Source organism: Monodelphis domestica, chromosome 1 (genome assembly GCF_027887165.1).
Source record: "Monodelphis domestica isolate mMonDom1 chromosome 1, mMonDom1.pri, whole genome shotgun sequence".
NCBI classification, from domain to species: domain Eukaryota; kingdom Metazoa; phylum Chordata; class Mammalia; order Didelphimorphia; family Didelphidae; genus Monodelphis; species Monodelphis domestica.
Genome location: NC_077227.1, coordinates 264,044,600 through 264,066,719, shown reverse-complemented (window position 1 = coordinate 264,066,719; position 22,120 = coordinate 264,044,600). Strand labels below are relative to the sequence as shown.

At 36.5% G+C, this 22,120-nt stretch overlaps 1 protein-coding gene across 20 annotated transcripts in view; it reads right to left on the bottom strand.

Annotated features, from left to right (window-relative positions):
- Window positions 1–4,214: 4,214 nt before the first annotated feature.
- Window positions 4,215–22,120, bottom strand: part of KTN1 (kinectin 1) — a 185,784-nt gene continuing 167,878 nt past the window's right edge. For all 20 annotated transcript variants that reach the window (XM_016424477.2, XM_007472933.3, XM_016424467.2 and 17 more), the window contains 4 exons: window positions 11,745–11,828; window positions 10,624–10,716; window positions 7,057–7,177; window positions 4,215–4,701 (listed from right to left, as the gene is read on the bottom strand). In XM_016424477.2, the coding sequence (XP_016279963.1) occupies window positions 7,076–7,177; window positions 10,624–10,716; window positions 11,745–11,828 (279 nt within the window). In that variant the 3' untranslated portion in view covers window positions 4,215–4,701; window positions 7,057–7,075. The remainder of the gene's footprint in view (window positions 4,702–7,056; window positions 7,178–10,623; window positions 10,717–11,744; window positions 11,829–22,120) is intronic.

Sequence of the window (22,120 nt, the reverse complement as noted above, 5' to 3'; positions counted from 1 at the left end):
TCAATTTTTCAGTACTATAAGTTTAGGACACACTTCCTAATGCATACCCCAAAAGCTCAAGACTATAAAAATGATGCCACTAATTACTTAAGAAATTATGGGACTTTGCTTAATGATTCTGTCTGATTCCAGGAAAAGATATACACAAATGAGCCGTTGCACAGTGCCAAAGAAGCACAAAGCTAAATTGCATAGTGCCAATAGAGCACAAGGTCAAAGAGACCAACCAAACCTGGTGCGATTGATGTAATTTTGAGCCTAGACAAAGAGGACTTGAACGTGTTTGGTGTTCGATGTTGCGGCTGTTTAACATGTGTTAAAGGTAGGTCTTCCTTTTTCCACATTCTACCAAGTATCTCAACCTTGGCTCCTATAATCCGGTTCATATTCTGTCTTTCATAGTGTGGTACCTTTCTGTAGTCCTGGCTACTGACTGGGTAAATGCATCATTGCTTAGATATTTTGATTGGGCCCTGATTCAAGGACCTGTTATAGATTTATTTTTCTTTTACTTGGAGTTTTTACACATAAGACTTTGATACTCTACATTTTGATCCAGTATTTTCTTTTTATTTGGATTTTTCTGGTATCTTTTTAATTTCTCTTACCAATTGTTTCATATACCTCACAACTCAGTCATGCATCCCTAAGTGATCCTGTATTTTTCAATCACCCAAAACACAGGAAAATGTAAAAAATATTATTATTTAAATTACAAAGTTTAAATTCCTTTTGAGAAGAATTTTAGGTAAAGAAAGATGCTACCTCTGAATCTAGAAACTGAACTGTTGGAGAAGACACCATGAAGAAGCCTCCAGACCACAAGCTGCACAAGAATGAACTTTGGGTGTAGTGGATTGAACATTTATTTGTATGTATACTTTCATGCCAAAGGGAACTGCCCCCTAACTGGCTTTTTGTCAATGCTTCCAGCAATTATTGGTTTTGTTCTTTTTTTCTCTTATCCTCACATTATTGTAATCTTTAAGTTGATTGTTTTCATGATCCTTTTGGGGAAAAAAATTAATTTTTTCCAAAAATGATCAAACGGCGTAATGTAAAAAATGGAGACTTGAATCCAGGACTTCAATCCCCAAAAGTCCTTGCTCACCTCCCAGAATGCCTTGTAACCTCACCTGGGCCGAGATCGAGAAGGGGTATTTAACCTGATTGGAAAGGCTTTTGGTCTCTTTTTTCTTTCCTGTTTCCGCTTGCAAGCAGACATGGCTCTTTTCATAATGTAGGTGAGGTTGTTTTCTTACTCTGTATTTTCTTTAATCCTGAATCTTCAATAAACCTCTAAAAATATAATACTCCTTGCAGAGAGAAACTAATTTATACCTGCCTAACTTCCCCTAAATTTTAATCTTTACACACTAGTGAAACAAGATTTTTCCCATTGCAAATAATTCTACCTTTACCTTCTTGACCATTCTCCTGTAGGTTCTCTTCTGAGAGATTTAAGAATCATTTTCCTTTCATTACTAGTCTTTTAAGTTGAATATATCATATATCCCCCTCTCCTTTCTTCCTTCCCTCTTGCCTTTTATATACTCTCCTATTCTGTAATTAATTCCCACAAAATCCCACCACATCACCTATCTAGGTAGGTATCTATGTAGGTGGATTATCATGAGTGACTTGCCTAGGGGCACATAGCTAGGAAGTGTCTGAAGCCAAATTTGAACCCAGGACTTCCCGTCTCTAGGTCTGGCTCTCACTCCACTGAGCTACCCAGCTGCCCCTGTGAGGACTCCTTTTACCTGGACTGGGAAGAGGTGGTTTTGTTTTGTTTGGTTTTTTTATTTCCTAAGAGTGAATATAGGAAGCTAGGTGGGGTGTTTTTTGGAATAGGACTCATGAGAGAGGACTAGTACCCCCCTGAAAAGAGAAAATGGATCCCCCTCTACTTGGCTGGGGCTTGGGGCAGGGAATTTAAAGTTTACCAGTAGCAGGAACAGCAAGCAGCAGTAACAGCAGAATGAGTTGGCAGGAACAGCCTCTGTGAGGGAGAGACCTGGCTACCGAGCTCTCCTGGCAGGCCAGTGTAGGCAATGAGCCTAAGAAAGCTTTGAAGGGTTTCCTGGAGGGAAAAGGAGAAGGAAGAGGGGAAGGGAGGGAAAGGGAAAACCATGGCAGGAGAAGAAATATGGTTCCTCTAGTTCTGAAATCAATTTGTGGTTGCCAAAAATTATAGCATTTTAATGATAATCAAAAGAGAGGGAAAGGGAAAAGGGTTCTTTCATGCAAGTGAGCAGAGCAAAGAGAGCCAGACTCACATCTGCAGCACTTTACCAAAAAGCACAAGCTCTGGGGAAAAAAAAAAGGCTCCGGCAGCATGGGTCTCAGCCAAATTTATCTCCCAAGCCTACTTATATAAAATGAAAAAAGAACTTAAAGGATCCTAGGAATGTAGCTCAGGCATGGCAAATTTTCCATCTGTACAGGGGTTAGGTATTATTAACTTTTTGTTAGTTATTTGGGGTTTTGCCTCATTTGTTCTAAACCATGCATATATAGCTGAAATTGCTTTCTCTTTTCAGTATCATTCCTGTTTGAGTTTTGAAATCCTAAGTCAGATAAAATATCTAATACTCCATCTTGCTCACATGCCCCTTTCACTGAGAAACAAAAATTCTTCTGTACATCATTTTAATACCCTGTGAAAGAATTTTTGTAGTAGTGGATAATGCAATACATATTCTTTCTAGTCACTGGAAATAGGGGGATAGAGAGCAATCCCAGATTCATTGGAATGAATGAGGTTCCAACATTTTTACCAAGATGAGAGGTATTTGGTAAAGTGGGATATAATCCTCTGCCCTTATACTAAAGCAGTAGACAAGTGAAACACCTATGAATTTGGAAGCCAATGAGTACCTCTGTAAATGCTGAAACCTTAGCTACTAAAGACGCAGAAGAAAATGTTCTCTGATATTAGCAAGTGACAAAAATGGATATGGTTTTTGTCTATGGAAATACCATTAAAAATGTTATTACCATTTGCTTTGAGACTACATCCTAAGGACCCCCAACCTTTCCTTTTGACTTAAGGCTCAACCACCTTGACAAGTTGATTCTCAATGAAATGTAAGTTCCTTGAGAAAAAAAGTTTGTATTTTTTCTATTTCTATTCCCAATACTTAGCACAGCATTTTGCACGGAGTAGCACTCATACAATGCTTATACATTCACTCACTCTTCCTATCTGCAGTAATAGGGGATGGCCAATAGAAAAGAGACACTGCACATTGTCAGTACTATCACTGAATGGGAGCAGAGGTAATTAAGCCCCTTCCAAGAACAGATGAGTAAAAATTTAAGTAGTCTTACATGACATCATTTTTTGAATGGAAAAAAGAAGCAAGACAGGGAAGAAGGGAAAGCAGTAATAATTAACATGGTAGCTCTCTGTGAACCTTAAAATTTCTTAGACTTATAAATGTTGGAAATTTTACCATTGGGAAATTTCATACTTAAAGAATTTCCTACTGATAGTGGGAACTCTATTGGAATGTGAACCCCATTGGCATGGGAGGTTCCTTCTCCTCCCTACTTAAGATTACTTTAGGACAGAAACCTTTTGCTGAACAATGGAGAGGGCTTTGACCTATGCTTAAGCATAGAACAGCAAGTTCTTTGAGTCATGATTGATTTTAGAATTGATACAATAGAGATACTTGGAATGACAGAACCAGGTCTTGAAACTTACAATCTCCACCCTACTCAGTCCTAACAGGATTTAGGAAGGGCTGCAGCAAAGGATCAAGATTTAATTATTTGAGAATATTACCTTCAACAGACATGTGCAAAGCCACAGACCTCTGGGCGGTCCTGGGTTAAGCTAGAGCCACCATTGGCACAGGGAAGACATGGACAGTGATTGGTAGATGTGAAAACTGAGGAGAGGGAACTTAGATGGTTTCCTTAAAAATAGAGGGCTCTGAGGACTGGGAGGAGTTCGAGAGGTTTGGCTCTGAGAGGTTGTGCTCTGAGAAGGCTTGCTCTGAAGGAGGCTGGAGGTGGAGGCCCCTGAGACTGTTTCTCCATTTTGGTCACGTGAGTGATAGGGACTGATCTCTTTTCTTTGCCTCAGCTATCTAAACAGAGGGGGTATTTAAGCCCTATTCCCCTTTCCCTCTCTCCCTCTCAGACATTGTAATGGTTAAACAATGATGAAGTAATTTTTTTGTAAAACAAAAATACAAGTCAGGTTTGAATAATAAGCATCCCTTTATTTGCTGACACCATTACAAAAACTGATAACATGAGCAACAAAAAAAAAGTGTTTACTTGAGGTTGAAGTCAGAGGCTGCTACTCCCCAAAATGTTAAGTAAAACAGTGTACAACATCAGTATTAAAATGTTAAGAGTTTTAGAGCCTTGTAATCTTTTGAAACTTTATTGAGCAAAATAAGATAAAAGATTACAGGTTTATCATCAGGAATGTAAAGGTGTAATTATCCAAACAGCTTTTATTATAAAACTAAACTCTGAAGGTGTCTACAGAGTTGAGGTTTTTGTTTTTCTCTTTAAATCAGTAGTCTAACAAGGATTAGAAAAGACAAAACTCTGTTCAGTGCTTCTGACAAAGTAGAAAGGGTGAAAACATAAATAAGGCTTTAATTTGGCAAAATATAATACAATGCCTTCTGCTATCCTCACTCAAATGAACAGTTTAAATTTCCCAGTGACGTCACTCTGCAAAAGAAAGGAAATATATCCATTTAAAACAAAGAAATAAGATGTATATTCAAAAGAAAACTACTGAATAAACCTTATGTTCACAGTTTACTTGGTTCTAGTAATGGTCATTTTAACTATGGTTGAAGTACTAAAAAGTAATCAGAAACATTTCAAAAAGCCTTTAGAGATGAGAAAACAATTATATTAGGATGAACTCAGAGAAAGTACTTAGTATCCCTCAAGGTTTATAAAAGTTCCCTGACATTATTGAAGTGATCAACTGTATTATTAAAATCTATTTAGAACTGGAAGAAACTTTATAGAGGTCTTTGCTAGCCCCTATATTTTATAGTTACTTGACCATAAATCTTAGTTGTCAATTTTGTTCTGCAAAAGCCAACATAAGATAGAGATCTTCAAAGCAAAAGATGCCTGAGGGCCAAAAAATGAAAGATTTTTAAGTTGGCAGTCTTGGGGGCAGTGAAGAAAATGTTAATAACTATTTGAATAGTGTGAAAACCCCTCTCAGGCCTTCTTAATCTTTTTTTCTTTTTAAGGAAAGATATATGCATTTTCAACAGAAATATTATGAAGCTGAGACTAGGCTTAAGAGTGTTTTAAAACAAAGTTCTTCAAGTTTAAAAATCATGATTCAAAACAACTCAGAATTTAAAGATATGGGGGCAGCTGGGTAGCTCAGTGGATTGAGAACCAGGCCTAGAGATGGGAGGTCCTAGGTTCAAATCTGGCCTCAGGCACTTCCCAGCTGTGTGACCCTGGGCAAGTCACTTGACCCCCATTGCCTAGCCCTTACCACTCTTCTGCCTTGGAGCCAATACACAGTATTGACTCCAAGACGGAAGGTAAGGGTTTTAATTTAAAAAAAAAAAAAAGAATTTAAAGATATTCCTCACTTTTGGTTTGCTAGTCTTTTCTGATTTCTAAATAGGCACAAAATTTCAAAGTAATATATGTTGGCTATTTTATTCAGATTTACAAAAAGGCATTTTCAATACATATTTAAAAAAGAAAACAATAACTTCTCTCAAGAATATATAATCAAATATCTAAAATGTATAAAATCATATTAATTTACTCATGATTTAACAATACTAGGCTTTAAATTGTGCTACGTGTTGGTAATGGAATATTATTGTGTAATTGGAAATATTAAGTAAAATTATTTCAGAAAAATATGAAAAGATCTGCAGGAACTGATACAGCTATAATAAGCAGAACTGGAAGAACACTGTACATAATAACAGCAATAGTGGGCACCGATTATCTGTGAAAACATAGCAGTTCTTAGGATTGTAATGATCTGGGACAATCTCAAAAGACTTATGACAGGAAATGCTATCCACCTCCATCAAAAGAACCATTGGGGTGGTTTTCACATCAGTGTATTTTTTGTTTTATTTTGGGGTTTGAGTTATGTATGAATGAGCTCTTACAACAATGACCAATATGGAAGTGTGTTATGCATAACAATAAAAACTAAAAAAAAAAATACTGGGTTTAACTTTTAAAAAGCATTTATTTCTGTAACTAAGAGAGAAATATTTCTCTTGGAATATTCAGTGGAAAGCTAAAAGTTTTAACAATCCCTAAATTTCAAAGGGATATTCACACCAATCTTTAATTTTACAAAAATTGGAGTTAAATTACTACAAAACTGTACCAAGGATTTTATGCTACCAGCAAGTAATAATTTCCTGTTATTTTAGAATCAAGTGGTATTACTAAACATTAAACTTAGAATTAATAAAAACATTGCAAAGCTGTAGGAGTTATAAAAATGAAAACTTTTTAAGGTTTTTAAAACTTTTTTAAAACGGCATACTTAGGGGGCAGCTGAGTGGCTCAGTGGATTGAGAGTCAGGCCTAGAGATGGTTCAAATCTGGCCTCAAACACTTCCAAGCTGTGTGACCCTGGGCAAGTCACTTCACCCCCATTGGCTAGCCCTTACCACTCTTTTTCCTTGGAGCCAATAGACAGTATTGACTCCAAGATGGAATGTAAGGCTTAAAAAAAAAAAAAGCAAACTTAGTTCAACATAAACACATAAACCAAGAATTATGGCTATAACAATTTTAAGTTGTGATTAAAAATTCCAGATGTTCTTTATCAAGTTATAAGCCCTCAGAAAATGCTAAAAAGAAGGAAATCTCTATTCATAAGATTCATTTCCTCAGAGAACTGAAAGTAATCAGATCCAAACTTACTTTGAAGACATCATGTGAAGAAGGTCTAAAAGTGCTGCTGTGATAAATCTTGTCTGCCTGTTTAAGGGCTACCAATTTATATTAAAATAGCTTTCATGCAACACTTACCAATAAATTATGCAACATTCTTTATTCATTTCTTACCTATTATCTTATAGTTTTCTTATTCCTTTGTGAGCTGTTGGTTTACTGCCTGGAGTAGTTGCTGTAACTGTGTTACAGTCTGATTTAGACTTATAGAAATTCTCTCTTTCTCAGAAGACTCCTAAAATAAAGGATTCAAGGGGGGGGGGGGGGGGAAGAAAACCCTTATTTATAACACTAAGAAAAAGAATTTCCACACTTAGAAATAATTAATAGACCTTATTTTTAATACATGTGAGTAAGCTAAAATATTTGTATACAAATGTATGTACATATGTGTGTATATGTCTCATGATAGTGATATGGATGTAAAATACTGTATCACTAATGCACAACAACACAAAAACATTGGATCAAAACAAGGAGGAAGCAAATAAAATAGTACCTATAGTAGGGCACTTGACTATGATTTACTTTCTAAATAGTGAATAAACAGCTTCATTTTGTATACAATATTAAATCATCTAAAACTTACTGTGTATGTCATTGAATAGTTTTCTCAGTAACCAAAACCAAGAATCACAGAATTTAGAATTGCTGGGGACCTTGGTGGTCATCTAATGCAATTAATACTAGATAAGAATTCCTTTCATAAGTGGTTATCCATTCTTTGCTTGGACACCTCAATTGAGAGGGGAACCCAAAACCTCTTTACACTGCATTTCCATTTATGAATATCTTTATTAGAACATTTTTCCTGACTTGAAACCCAAATTATTCTCTCTGTAACTTCTACCTCTTACTTGTGGCTTTGCTCTCTGGGGCTAAATAGGACAAGCCTAATGCTTCCAAGTAAGAGCCCTTCAAATAGCAGAATACAAATATCATGTGCCCTAACTTCTCATCCCTAGAATAAACTGTCCTTTCAGCCAATTTCCCTCAACTAATCCCTCTATGATATGGATCCTAGTTATTCCCTTCTAGATAACCTTTAGCTATTCTAAACCCTTGTTAAATTGTAGTATCCAGAACTGAACACATTCCAAATGTGTCTCACCAGAGTTCAGTGGGACATCACCTTTCCCGTCTATCCATCTCTCAATGTAGTTCTAACCTAGAAATGTACAAAGTGAAGTCTAGAATAGTCTAAAGGAGCAGAAGGGCTCTTTCTAAGGGACATTTATGACTAGGGTAAAGTTCACACAGAATAGAGGGCTTCAAATAAAAAGAAATATCACAGTACAGAAAAATGTTTCAGGATTTAAAAGAATAGAAGATAGGAGAACCTGTGGGAATATGGATTTGGTAATTCTAAAAATACTACTATTTATTCGAGTCTAGAACTGTGATTTTTAATTGGTATAGGACATTAAGTGAAAACACTCCCTCTACCAATGAAGACCTGCAAATATTCTACAACTTAAAGAGTCTCAAAGTCTGTTAGAGAACTGAGGGGTTAAGCAACTTGTCCAGGGTCACAGAACCAACAAGAGTCAGAGGTAGGATCTGAACTGAGTATTCCTGATGTCAGTAAGGCTACCTTCATTTATCCTAGACATCATACTATCTCTCAAATCTATGTTGTGTTTCTTTTAAATAAAGGATATTTTTAAAAGTAGATAATGAGGATATAGACTGAATAAAAATTTACTGCTCAGATAAAATAACTACTATAGAGAAGAAAATATTACTATATCAATGCATAGAAAAAAGAAAAAAGGGGAGAGGGGAGAGAAGAAGGAATTTTTGGACCCCATGTCAGACAATTGAGATTTCTTAGGAATAAAGGCATTTACTCTGTGCCAAATCAAGATATACTATGAAAATATTTTATTGTGATTTGCTGGCTTAACTTAATTATATTGTTATTTGCTGATTTAACAGGGGAATGAGAAAGCATGATATGAAAGTTAAAGTAGTTTTAGGATGTTCCTAAGAATGCATGAGCTGCTTATTTTATGAATAGATCATCATATTTTACAAGCATTGCCCATCCTAAAAACTAAATGCTGTTAAACACAAGTATCAATACCTAAGGTTCTCTGTGAGGCAGAGACTTTTCTTTCAATGGTAAATACTGCATCAATAAAACAGCATTCTAAGAAATTCATTTGAATTATAATCAAATCAATGTCCAAATCCAAAATGAACAAAATAACCATCAATACAATTCTTTATTCATTTAAAAATTTATTAAGCACCTACTGAATGTTCTTATGTAAGTACTATGCTCTGGATAGACATTAAAAGGAAAGTAAAAATCCTTCCAAAAGTCACAATAAAGAACATTAATTGCAAATAAAGCAAATTTTCAGACCTCATCTGACTATATTGTAATAAGCTTCAAAAAAACTTTTTGGCAACCCAAACTTTGGATCAGAACTTCTTTTCACATTTTCCATTTAAACTACAAAGATAGTATTTTTATATTTCCCCAGGCTCATCAGTTATATTCATTCATATGTTTTAAAGCCGCAACCAATTCTTAAATCAAAAATGCCAAATGTCTCAACACAAAATTAAACATTCCAATATATTTGGAGTCAAAGAAATTTGGGTCTGAAAAGAATACATTATTATTATATCATATTATTGCAGATCCAAAGACTCTCAATTTAGTTAAAAAAAAAAAGGAAACAAACCCAAAGGCTACCTGCTCATGTTCACGGAGCTATTCAGTGGTAGAATAGAAATCAGTATAGAGTATAAAAATCTCCGTGTTCTTTTCACCTCTCAAACATATACCCTTCAAAATATATACTGAATTTCTTATTCATAAATTTGCTATTTGTTCTTCACTGCAAAAGATGTAAAATGTCAATCTTTTTCAGAATAAGATACTCAAAAGATAGAATTCTGTTTTAACTACTTAACAGGACATTAAAAATTGCTTCACTGTGATACATCACAACTTCATTTAGATGGTGACATCATGATGTGAAGAAGAGTTGTTATAAAAAATAATGACTGACCATAGTAGAAAAATCATGTTCTTTTTTTTTTCCATTTTATTTGCTCTTACTTTAATTCAAAGGGAAAGTGTCATCCCTGATCTATTGGTCAGAACCCATATACTTGTGAGTCTTAATGGATACTCATAAAAAAAATGTAGGTGAATGGAAAGGAGAAGGATACAGAGACAGAGGCTAAGAAAGAACCAGAGCCACCTTTCAGATTGGTTTAAAGCAATGTTTACACTAATATGTCAGTATCTTGAGGAACTAAAATTACAAGCAAAATAATAGCTACCCATATGAATCTTCATTTCCACTTCTCTAATACCTCCATCTCTCCACCTTACCAAGCAGACAAGTAGTTGAATAGTGTTGTATCTCAGATTCTCTAAATGAGTATCATTAACTATAGCACTGTATTTATCTTTAAAAATCAGAAACTACTCAATAGCTATAAAAAATCTAAGTACTACTTATACTTCAGTGGCAAGAAATATAAAAGACAAGATTACTTTCTAACAAAAAGTGAATTTGATTTCAACAAGATTGCTGATAACAAAATTTTTACCAGGTTTTTTTTTTCAGCCACAATTAGGTTTTTGAAGCAAACATTTTTCACTGAAATTACAAGGTATTTAATTCAAAGAAAAGGGAGTTTGAAGAAAATACACACCACTTCTGAAGAAACATCACTATTTTCAATAATACTGGTGTCTCCAGCAGCTCTTACTATTTCTGATTGAATAAGATCCAGTGATTGCTGAGCCTGTAAAAAAAATTACAAGAGGCAGGTCAGAATTTTCTAAAGAATAAGAGAAAATTTGAAAAAATAAGAGCTTGACATACAATTAATTAACTATTCAGTATTTCATCAAAAAAACAAAAATTCCTGCCCGTAATGACAGCTCTTCTGAAAAATATTCACTGGTTTTTCTTAAATCAACAATAACTTAAAGGAATCAATAAGCTTTGCTGGAAAGATACTGACAAAGACACTTAAGTTTGTTCACAGAAGAGTATTAATGAAAAGCTTTATAAATTTGTTTTTTAAAATATCAAAGATTTAAATGCAATTCCCTAAGTTTACATATAAGAAAAAGCCTTGCATTTATTGAACTATAAGATAATTTCATTATAACACCAACAAAAGTTACCACTAATATTAACAAATATGAAAGGTAATCAAGTATCTATTTAATGAATATTCGTGTAGTTCATGCATTAGCACAAACTGACAAACATATTTCAGTGTGTTACATATAGATCAACAACTGTTAAGACAAGATAAGTAAAATTTGGTGTAAAAAAAATTCCTCTGTGTTGGGCTAATTACTCAAATTAACTTAAATTCTATAGAGAAATAATGAATGAAATATGTTTCATATAATATATGATGAATAGATGATGAATTAATTAAAGAAATATATTGCTATATATCCATCTTTTGCCTATATATCTTCAAGTACTATACCTGAAATATATAGCAGACAAAAATAAGCTTTGTTTGTAAACAAGTGCCAATAAGTAGTCCAAAAAAAAATTACAGTTGCTTTAAATATGAATAGCCAGAAAGAGGTCTGTTGAAGAATAACTTTAAAGTAACTAAATACAATAACTTGTTAAACTGCTTTGAAATTTATAGTAAATAAAAATTCTTAAGAAACATCTCTGAAAAACAAACCACAGCTTTAAAACAGCAGAGGCAAAAGAAAATCTGAATATGAAGCTCTTACTCTGGACTTATTTACAATACTGTCAATGCAGTATTAAAAGTAAATACAAAGGGGATGTTACCTTATGCAGGTCACCGGCTACTTTCTGTCTTTCACTTTGTTCCATTTTAAGTTTTGTAAGTGTTTCATTTAATTGTGTTTTTAGCTGTGAAAAATAAGCAAAACCACGATTAAATTAATTTGGATACTTTTAAGATTGTGAGTTGCTCAATGACAGCACTGTTACTATGAAACAAGGCATTAATCAATATGCTGCAACAGAGAGATGTACAGGAAAGCTAAGCAGAGTGGCTCCATCTGTAATACTAAATGCAAGAAAAGAAAGTCATAGGAATGAAAGTATCTAGAGTATGAAAAATTGCAAATGCAAAAACAAATGAGAAAAATGCCTTGAGAAGGTATTTTCATCTACTATTCATGAAGCAGCTATTTGGATTATTTAAATAACTGATTCTGGATATATACATTCTACTCTTTTAGTTATTACATATTCATTTGAACTAGGACTACAAAAAATGAACAAATATGTTAATTATTAAGAATATAGGACTTCCGGTCAAGATGGCGGCTTAGAGGCAGCAAAAGTTCAGACCACTGAAAACCCTTCCTTACTGATCACAAACTGAATGCTCCTAGGGCACCAAAATTCAAACTGAACAACAGGACAGAGCTGGGGAACCCTCCTCCTGGACTCGGATCAAAAGGTATGTCCCACAAAATCCAGAAGCCAAGATCACTCAGATCTAAGGGGTAGGCAGAAGGAAGGTCCCAGGACCCATCCCCACCAACCCAGAGCTCTGAGCCCACGGCAGCAGCGGGAACCTCAGGGCCGGCAAAAGGGCCTCAGGGCCAGCTATTCTGAAGGACACACCTTGAAAGCAACCTGAGCCAGGCTCGGGTTGCCCAACACAGATGGCAGGGAAACAGAGAGGAGGAGGGCCTGTAGCCCCCTGGCTCGGTACTTTCCTCACCTAAGGTCCCTGTTTCAGGGCAAATCCAGTCCAACCCAGCTGAACCTAATCCCATCAGGAGCCCTCAGAGTGCAGACAAGCCAGGACCCCTTCCCCCTTAGAGTGCAGGGTATTCTGAAAGAACAGAAACCTCAGGGCCGGCAAAGGCACTGAGGTACCTTGCGGACAGTGCTGTGCCAGGCTCAGAGCATGGAAGTAGGGCAGCAGAGAAGCAACTGGAGGGAACTGAGAGCAGTAACACCCGAAACGCCGGCAGGCAGGGGAGGGCAGACCCTGGGCTTCCCCGGGAAAACAGAGCAGCTGCGGAGAACGGACAATTTGCCTGGGGCTAAAGCCTCAGACCATTTTATGGGGGGTGGAGTCAAGATGGCAGCATAGCAAGCAGCAAAAGTTCAGACCTCAGAAAACCCTTCCTTACCAATTACAAACTGAATGCTCCTAGGACACCGAAATTCAAACTGAACAAGGACAGAGGCGGGGAACCCTCCTTCTGCACTCAAATCAAAAGGTATGCCCCCCAAAAGCCGGAATCCGAGAATACTCGGGTCTAAGGGGAAGGCAGAAGGAAGGTCCCAGGACCCCTCACCCCCAACCCAGAGGGCTCAGCCCCCAGCTGCAGCGGGAACCTCTGAGCGGGAAAAGGTACTGGTTTGGAGGGTCTACCTTGTGAGCAGCAGGGCGCTGGGCTTGGAGCTTCCAGCATGGACAGCAGAGAGGAAACCAGGGAGAGACCTGGGCCGTTGCTGGGTCCCTCCATCTGGCTCCAGTCTCACCGTTGCCTCGGAGCACATTCAGACCAATCCAGTTGAACCTAATCCCATCAGGATTCCACAGAGCTCAGGGAGGTGGGCAAAGGCACTGGGGAACCTTGCGGACACCGGAGAAGCAGCTGGAGAGAACTGGAGAGAGCCTGGGCAGCCCAGTCTTCCAGGAGTCTTTGGCCTAAGAGCACATACAGCCCAACCCAGTTGAACTTAATCCGATCAAAAGCCTCCAGAGGACAGGGAAGCTAACATTCCTCCCCTAGAGCCTGTACCAAGAGATCTGACAAAGCTCCAAGAGGGGAGACTGACAGCCCCAAAACAAAAAAAAAAATGAGAGTAACAAGAGCACAGACAAATACGAGGACCAAAGAAGGGGTAAACTCGAGTAAACAACAGAAAAAGAAGAAAGAAATTACAATAGACAGCTTCTGCACAGGTAATGAGCAAAGAGTGAACGAAACTGAGGGGGAGGGATCAGCAAATGAAAAATCAGAAATCCCAGCAAATTGGATACAGGCTTTAGAAGAACTCAAAATGCAATTCGAGGCTGAAGACAATTTGGAAAAGAACTTAAAAACTAAGATAAGTCATCTGGAAACAGAGGCACTTGAACTAAAACAAGAAAATAGTGTCTTGAAAGCCAAAATCAACCAGCTGGAAAATGAGGCAAAGGAGATGAAAGATGACCTCCAAAGAAAATCAGACCAAAAGGAAAAGGATGAGCAAAAAACTAAGGATGAAATCCAGTCTTTAAGAACCAGAATACAACAACTAGAATCAACTGACCTCACAAGGCAGCAGGACACTTTAAAACAAAACCAGAATAATGAAAAAAATCGAGGAAAATATGAAGCATCTCATTCACAAAACAGAGGATTTATAAAATCATTCAAGGAGAGACAATTTATAAATCATTGGCCTACCAAAAGACCATGACAAAAGAAAAAGCAGGAAATTATTAAAGAAAACTGCCCAGATATCCTAGAACAAGAGGGAAAAGTGGAGATTGATAGAATACACAAATCACCTCCTGTACTTAATCCCCAACTGACAACACCCAGGAATGTTGTAGCCAAATTCAAGAACTATCAGACCAAAGAAAAGATATTACAAGCTTCCAAGAAGAAGTCATTCAGATACCAAGGAACCAGAGTGAGGATAACTCAGGATCTGACTGCATCCACACTGAAAAAAAGAAAGGCGTGGAATACAATACTACGGAGCTAAGATGGCCATGGAGTAGCAAGAACTTTCTAAATCTCCTTTTCACCAATTAATACAAAGAGTCTCAAAAGGACAAGAATCAAAATCAGACGAGTAAAGGGGCTCTGCCACAGGACACATTGTTTAACAAAAAGGGCAGTGTTTGGGGATTTCCAAGCTATAAGGGAGTGAAAAATACACATCAACATGCAAGCTGATCACCCCTCCCCCATTCCATCTACTGTGCCAGAGTTAGAGTGAGGGCCGGGCAATCACTAAATTCTCTGGGGCTGTCTGAGACTAATCCCGGAGGGCAATGCAAGGCCTTGGCAGCAAGACTTCTGACCTCAGGTTGATACTGATAAAGACACTGAAGTGTGTGGAGCTTGGGCAGCTGGGCATGAAGATTGGGCAGAAGAGGGGCCACAGCAGAGGCAGCATAGACTGGGAAAATAGCTTCAGATAAAAACACTTGAAAGTATGCTACATAAAGAACTGCCTGGAAGATAGTAACAAGACAAAGCCCTGAAAGACAGAAGCTAAGAAAGCAATCAATGTCCACCAACATAAAGGAACCACAATCCACAAGTAGCAAAAGAAATAAACAGCAAAAAAAAGCTCCTGATGCTGGATAATTTCCATGCAGAAAAAGAATAAAATACAGAAGCATCAGCAGAGTGGATAAAAAGCAAATACATACAAACTTTCCCCCCAAAATGGAAATTGATCATAAGCTCCCAAGAAACTCATAAAAGAGTTCAAGAACCAAGTAAGAAAGACAGAAGAAAAATGGGAATCAAAGTGGGAAAAGTAAAATAAAGTAATTGAAAAAGAAAATAACACATTAAAAGACAAAATTTCCCACAAGGAAAAAGGGGCACAAAAATCAAATAAAATAATAAGCAAATTATAGACCAGAATTGACCTGCTGGAAGCCACGAAAATCAGTGCAGGTCAAAATGAAAAAAAGAAAATCAAAAGATCATAGCTGAAAATCAGTCTTTAAAGATTAAAATTAGGCAAATACAAGACAATGATCTCATAAGACCACAATAATTAATAATAATGCAAAGTTAAAAGAATAACAAAATAGAAAGAACATGAAATATCTCATCGAAAAGACAACTGACCTCAAAAACAGATCCAGGAGAGACAATTTGAGAACTATTGGTATACCTGAAAGCCTGGGGAAAAAAACCCCAAAGTCTTGGGACATCATATTATGATAAATTATCCAAGAAAAGTGCCCTAATATTCTTGAACAAGAGGGTAAAATAGACTTTGAAAGAGCCCATAGATCACCCCCTACATTAAATCCTCAAAAGACAACCCCCAGGAATGTAACTGCAAAATTCAAGAGCTTCCAAGCCAAGGAGAAAATATTGTAAACAGCCAGAAAGAGATAATTCAGATATCAAGGAGGCGTGGTCATAATTACACAGGATGTGGCAGCCTCCACACTAAAGGACCTCAAGATTTCAAATATAATATTCAGGAAGGCAAGAGAATTGGGTCTACAACTGAGAATCATGTACCCATCAAAACTAACTACATACTTTCAAGGAAAAGTATGGGTATTTAACAAAACAGAATATTTCCAAGCATTCCAAAAGAAAAGATCAGAAATAATTGGAAAATTTGATGTCCAAATACAAAATTAAAGAGAATCATAAAAAGGTGAAGACAAAAGAAGGGAAAAAAATTTAAGGGGTTCAGTAAGGATTCATTGGTTATATTTTAATGTGGAAAAATGATTATCTGTAACTCTTTAAAATTCTTTTCATTATCATAGTAGATAGAAGAATAGAGGATGTAGTACTCAGTTGTTTAAGATGATATGTAAAAAGGGGGTGGGGGGATAGAGGATGACACTAAGAGAAATGAAGAAAAATAGGATAAATTATACTACCTAAAGGGGAGAAGAATACTATTATAAGAAAGAAAGGAAAAGTGGTAATAGGTAATACTTAAACCAACAGGATAAATTATACTACATACAGGGGAGCATGGGAGGTGGGAGGGAGACGAGTACTATTCTAAGAAGGAGAAAAAGAGTGGTAATAGGCAATACGTAAACCTTACACTCAATGGAATCATTTCTGATAGGGAAGAACAGTCATATCTATTGGAGTATAGAATTCTATCTTACCCTACAGGGAAACTGCAGGAGATTAATGAAGGGGGTCAGTGAGGTAGGGAGTATTAAAAGGGAGAGAAGTGGGGGCTATTAAGAGACCTTAAAGAAAAATAAGAGGGGAATAAGAAGGGAGGGGGTGAGAAGAAAAATAAAATAAGAGTGGGGAATAGGGGGACAGATTAAAAGCAAAACACTGGGGTAGAAGGAAATAGAGAAAAAAAGAGAGAGCAGGTATAAAGAGGAAAGCCAAATGATCGGGAATACACAGGTGATAATCATAACTCTGTGAATGGGATGAATTCACCCATAAAACAGAAGCAGATGGCAGAGTGAATGAGAAAATAAAATCCTACCAGATGTTGTCTACAAGAAATACACATGAGGCAAATAGACACACACAAAAGTAAAGATAAGAGGCTGGAGAAAAATTTATTGGTCAGCAACTAAAAAGGCAGTATAAATAAGGAAGAAATATCAGTACTCAACATGTAGGCAAAATTGGAATAGGAACCATATTTTTAAAAGAGAAATGATTAAAGCTTAAGGATGTAACAGATAGTAAAATTACACTAGTGGGAAACCTAAACCATCCTCTATCAGATCTAGAGGAATCAAACCAAAAAAGAAAAAAGGAAGAGATGTAAATGAAATCATTGAAAAAATAAAAATAATAGCTTTCTGTGGAAAAAATGAATAGTGAAAAAAAATACACCTTCTTTTCAGCAGCACATGGTACATTCACAAAGACTAACCATGTACTAGGGCATAAAAACATAGCAAACAAATGCAAAAAAGCAGAAATAATAAATGAAAAATTTTAGAGCATAATGCAATAAAAATTATAAGTACTAAGGGTGCATGGAGAAGCAAATAAAAAATTAAATGGAAATTAAATAATGATTCTCCAAAATTAAAGAACAAATCATAAAAATAATTAATGATTTCATTGAAGAGAATGACAAGGAAACAACATATCAAAACCTAAGGGATGCAGCCTAAGAAGTATTCAGGAAAAAATGTAAATCCCTGAGTGCACACATCAACAAATCAGAGAGGGAACAGGTCAATGAATTGAGGATGGAAATTAAAAAACTACAAAGAGAACAAGTTAAAAATCCCCAGATAAAAACCAAAATCCAAAAAAATCAATAAAATTGAAAATAAAAGAACTATTGAATTAGTAAGACTAGGAACTTGTCTGAAAAAATAAATAAAGTACCAGTTAATCTAATAAAAAAAAAAAAAGGAAAGATGATGTGGGGGCAGCTGGGTAGCTCAGTGAATTGAGAACCAGGCCTAGAGACAGGAGGTTCTAAGTTCAAATCTGGCCTCAGACACATCCAAGCTGTGTGACCATAGGCAAGTCACTTAACCCCCATTACTTAGTCCTTACCATGCTTCTGCCTTGGAAACAATACACAGTGTTAATTCCAAGATGGAAGGTAAGGGTTTTATTAAAAAAAAAAAAGGAAAGATGGAAATCAAATTAACTATCAAAAATAAAAAGGATGATCTCACATCTATTGGTGAGGAAATTAAGGTAATTATTAAGACTATTTTGCACAATTATATGGCAATAAATATGACAATCTAGGTGAAATGGGTAAATATTTATAAATATAATTGCCAAAAATAACAAAAGATGAGATAGAATACTTAAACAATTATATCTCAGAAAAAGAAATTGAATAAGCCATCAAGAAACTCCCCAGGAAAAAAATCTGGACGCCAAGATGGATTCACAAGTGAATTCTATGAAACATTTAAGGAACAACTAATCCCAATACTATACCAACTATTTGACAAAATATTGAAAGTTTTACTAAATTCCTTTTTTGACACAAATATGGTACTGATTCCAAAGCAAGGGAGACTACAAACAAAGAAAACTACAGACCAATCTCCTTAATGAATATAGATGGAAAAGTCTTAAAATAGAATACTAGCAAAAAAACTCCAGCAAGACATCATGAGGATTATTCACTATGATCAGGTAGGATTTATAACAGGAATGCAAGGATGGTTTAATTTTAGAAAACAATTCATATAACTGACCCTATTAACAAGCAAACCAACAGAAATCACATGATTATCTCAATAGAGGCAGAAAAAGCCTTTGACAAAATACAACACTCATTCCTATTGAAAAAATTAAAAATTATAGGAATAAAAGGGCCATTCCTCAAAATAATGAACAGTATATATTTAAAACCATCAGCAGGTATCATCTGCAATGTGGATGAAGTTAGAATCCTTCCCAATAAGATCAGGAGTGAGGCAAAGATGCCCATTATCACCTCTATTATTTAACATGGTACTAGAAACACTAGCTGTAGCAATTAGAGAAGGAAAAGAAAGTGAAAGGATTAAAATAGGCAATGAGGAGACTAAACTACCACTCTTGGCTGATGATGTGAAGGTCTACTTAAATAATCCTAGAAAATTAACTAAAAATTAGAAACAATCAACAACTTTAGCAAAGTTGTGGGATACAAAAAAACCCCATATAAATCATTAGCATTTCCATATATTTACAACACAATTCAGCAGCATGAGTTAAAAAGAGAAATTCCATTTAAAATCACCCTAGACAATATAAAATATCTAGTAATCTATTTGCCATGATGAACATGGGAATTATATAAATACAACTACAAAACACCTTTCACACAATTAAAACTAGACCTAAATAATTGTAAAAACATCAATTGCTCATGGGTAGGATAAGCCAATATAAAAAAGCGACAATCCTACCAAAATTATTTAGTGCCATACCTATCAAAATAACAAGAAATTTTTTACTGAATTAGGAAAAATTATAACAAAGTTCATTTGGAAGAACAAAAGATGAGGGGAATTAATACCATTTTGGAAGACAATTTGGAACTATGCCCAAAGATCTTTAAAAGACTACCTGCCCTTTGAAACAGCCATACTACTGCTGGGTTTATAACCCAAATAGATCATAACGAAAAAGCCTCACTCTTTGTGGTGGCAAAAAATTGAAAAAGAAGGGGGTGTCCATCGATTAGGGAATAGCTGAACAAATTTTATTATCTAGTGGTGATGGAATATTATTGTGCTGAAAAGATTAATGAACTAGAGCAATTCCATGCAAACTGGCATGAGCTCCAGGAATTGATGCAGAAAGGATCAGAACCAGAAGAACATTGTACACAGAGACTGATACACTGTGGTACAATCAAATATAATGGACTTCTGTGTCAAGGAAGTATATCCCCTTCCCCTCCTGAGGGGCTTTACCTGTCTATCAAACATTCCTGACATACCACAGTTGGGCCAGATTTTGCATCAGTCAATGTGTTGTGCCTCACTAAAGAACAAGGTTTGGGGCTTTTGGGGGGAGAATCGAGAAGATAAGGAAGAAGGAAGAAGTCAGGATGCAGAGCAGGCAATGGGGGTGGGGGTGATGAGGATGAGACATGTAGAATAGGCAACTCGGGTCAGGTTACATATAGCTATGATTGTCTAACCTCCTAATAAATTCTGTAAAATATATATCTGTGTAGAAATATTATTTCCAGTCTTAGCTAGTTGGCAACCATCTATCAGGGATTTTTTTTAGGACCTTAATTTTATTCTGAGAAATTTTGAGTTAGTACTTAGCTAGGTAATATTAAAAAAAAAATGGCTTCAGTTTGCTGGCCTGCCTTCATATGAGAAAGGAACCATGGTGGAGAGAGGGAACAGGCTGCTATTTTTCCTGGATCACATCACATTTGATTGGTGAGAAAGCGCCCTCCCCATGTGTTTCCCCACCCCTGGAGGATCAGTGGGGTCCCGGCTGGAGGCCCAGAACCCAGCCCAGCCCAGCCCCTGACTTCCCTGGGCACACGAAACCACTGGCTTGTACTACCGCTTTGCTCAGTCAGGCGCTACACTGAATTTAATCCTGGATTAGAGTTAAGGACTCCCTGGGGCAGTGAACAAGGGAAAGGAGGCTTTTTGTCCAAAACAGAACTGGGAACTCAGGGAGGAAAGAGGCTGTTTTTGTGCCCCATCCCCACCATTAAGGACTCCACATATGGTCCCCCACCCACCCGTTTTAGACGAGAGTGGGGCAGTAAAGGATGATTTTTCCTAGCTTATGAAAACGCAGCCTTTTAGCCACCATGAGTACAGCTGGCTGCTGGGACTGTGATGCAAAGCCCTGCCACTGCACTGGGCACAGACGGGCCCTTGCAGACTGGGGGAACACCCCACAGGGGTGAGCCCCTAGGAATTAGTGTAAGACACCACCCCCCTATTACAAACAGGACCAGGTTTGTTTTTTTTTTTAAACAAAGGGGCATTAGAACCCAACAGGTCTTTCCCAGCACAGTGTCTTCCTAACATTCCCTGCATGCATCACCCACTGGACCACTGCAGCAGGGACCTGCTTGGCAATACCTGTTAAATTAATCCTGGAGGTCCTTTCAGGCTGTGGACTAGGATTAGGAAACTATAAGCAAATTAGGTGAACACAGAATAGTATACATGTCAGATCATTGGGAAAGAAAAGACTTTAAAACCAAGCAAGAGCTAGAAAAAAATCACAAAATGTAAAATCAGTAATTTTGATTACATCAAATTAAAAAGTTCTTATGCAAACAAGAGCAATGCAACCAAAATTAGAAGGGAAACAACCAATTAGGAAATAATCTTTATAACAAAAAGCCCTGACAAAGGTCTAATTACTCAAATTTCTGAAGAGCTAAACCAATAGAACAAAAAATCAAGCCATTCTCAAATTTGATAAATGGACAAGGGACATGAATAGGCAATTTTCAGTCAAAGAAATCAAAACTATTGAGAAGCACATGAAAGTGTTACAAATCTCTTATAATCAGAGGGATACAAATCAAAACAACATCATTTCACACCTAGCAGATTGGCTAACGTACACAGAGACCGATACACTGTGGACTTCTCCATTAGTGGCAATGCAGTGATCCTGAACAACTTGGAGGGATCTACAAGAAAAAACACTATCCACATTCAGAGGAAAAACTGTGGGACTAGAAACACTGAAGAAAAACAACAGCTTGATTGCATGGGTCAAAATATGGCTAGAGATGCAGACTCTAAATGAACATCCTAACACAAACACCAACAACATGGAAATAGGTTCTGATCAAGGACACATGTAATATCCAGTGAAATTGCACGTCAACTACAGGAAGGCTGGGAGGAGGAGAGGGAGGGAAATAATATGATACTTGTAACCAAGAAATAATGTTCTAAATTGACTAAATAAATTAATTTAAATTAAAAAAAAAGTTATGGAAGATTCTACTGAAAATGGGAGAAATTATTTTTGGATAAATTTAGAGTAAAACAGTAATTAAAATAAAATAGTTGG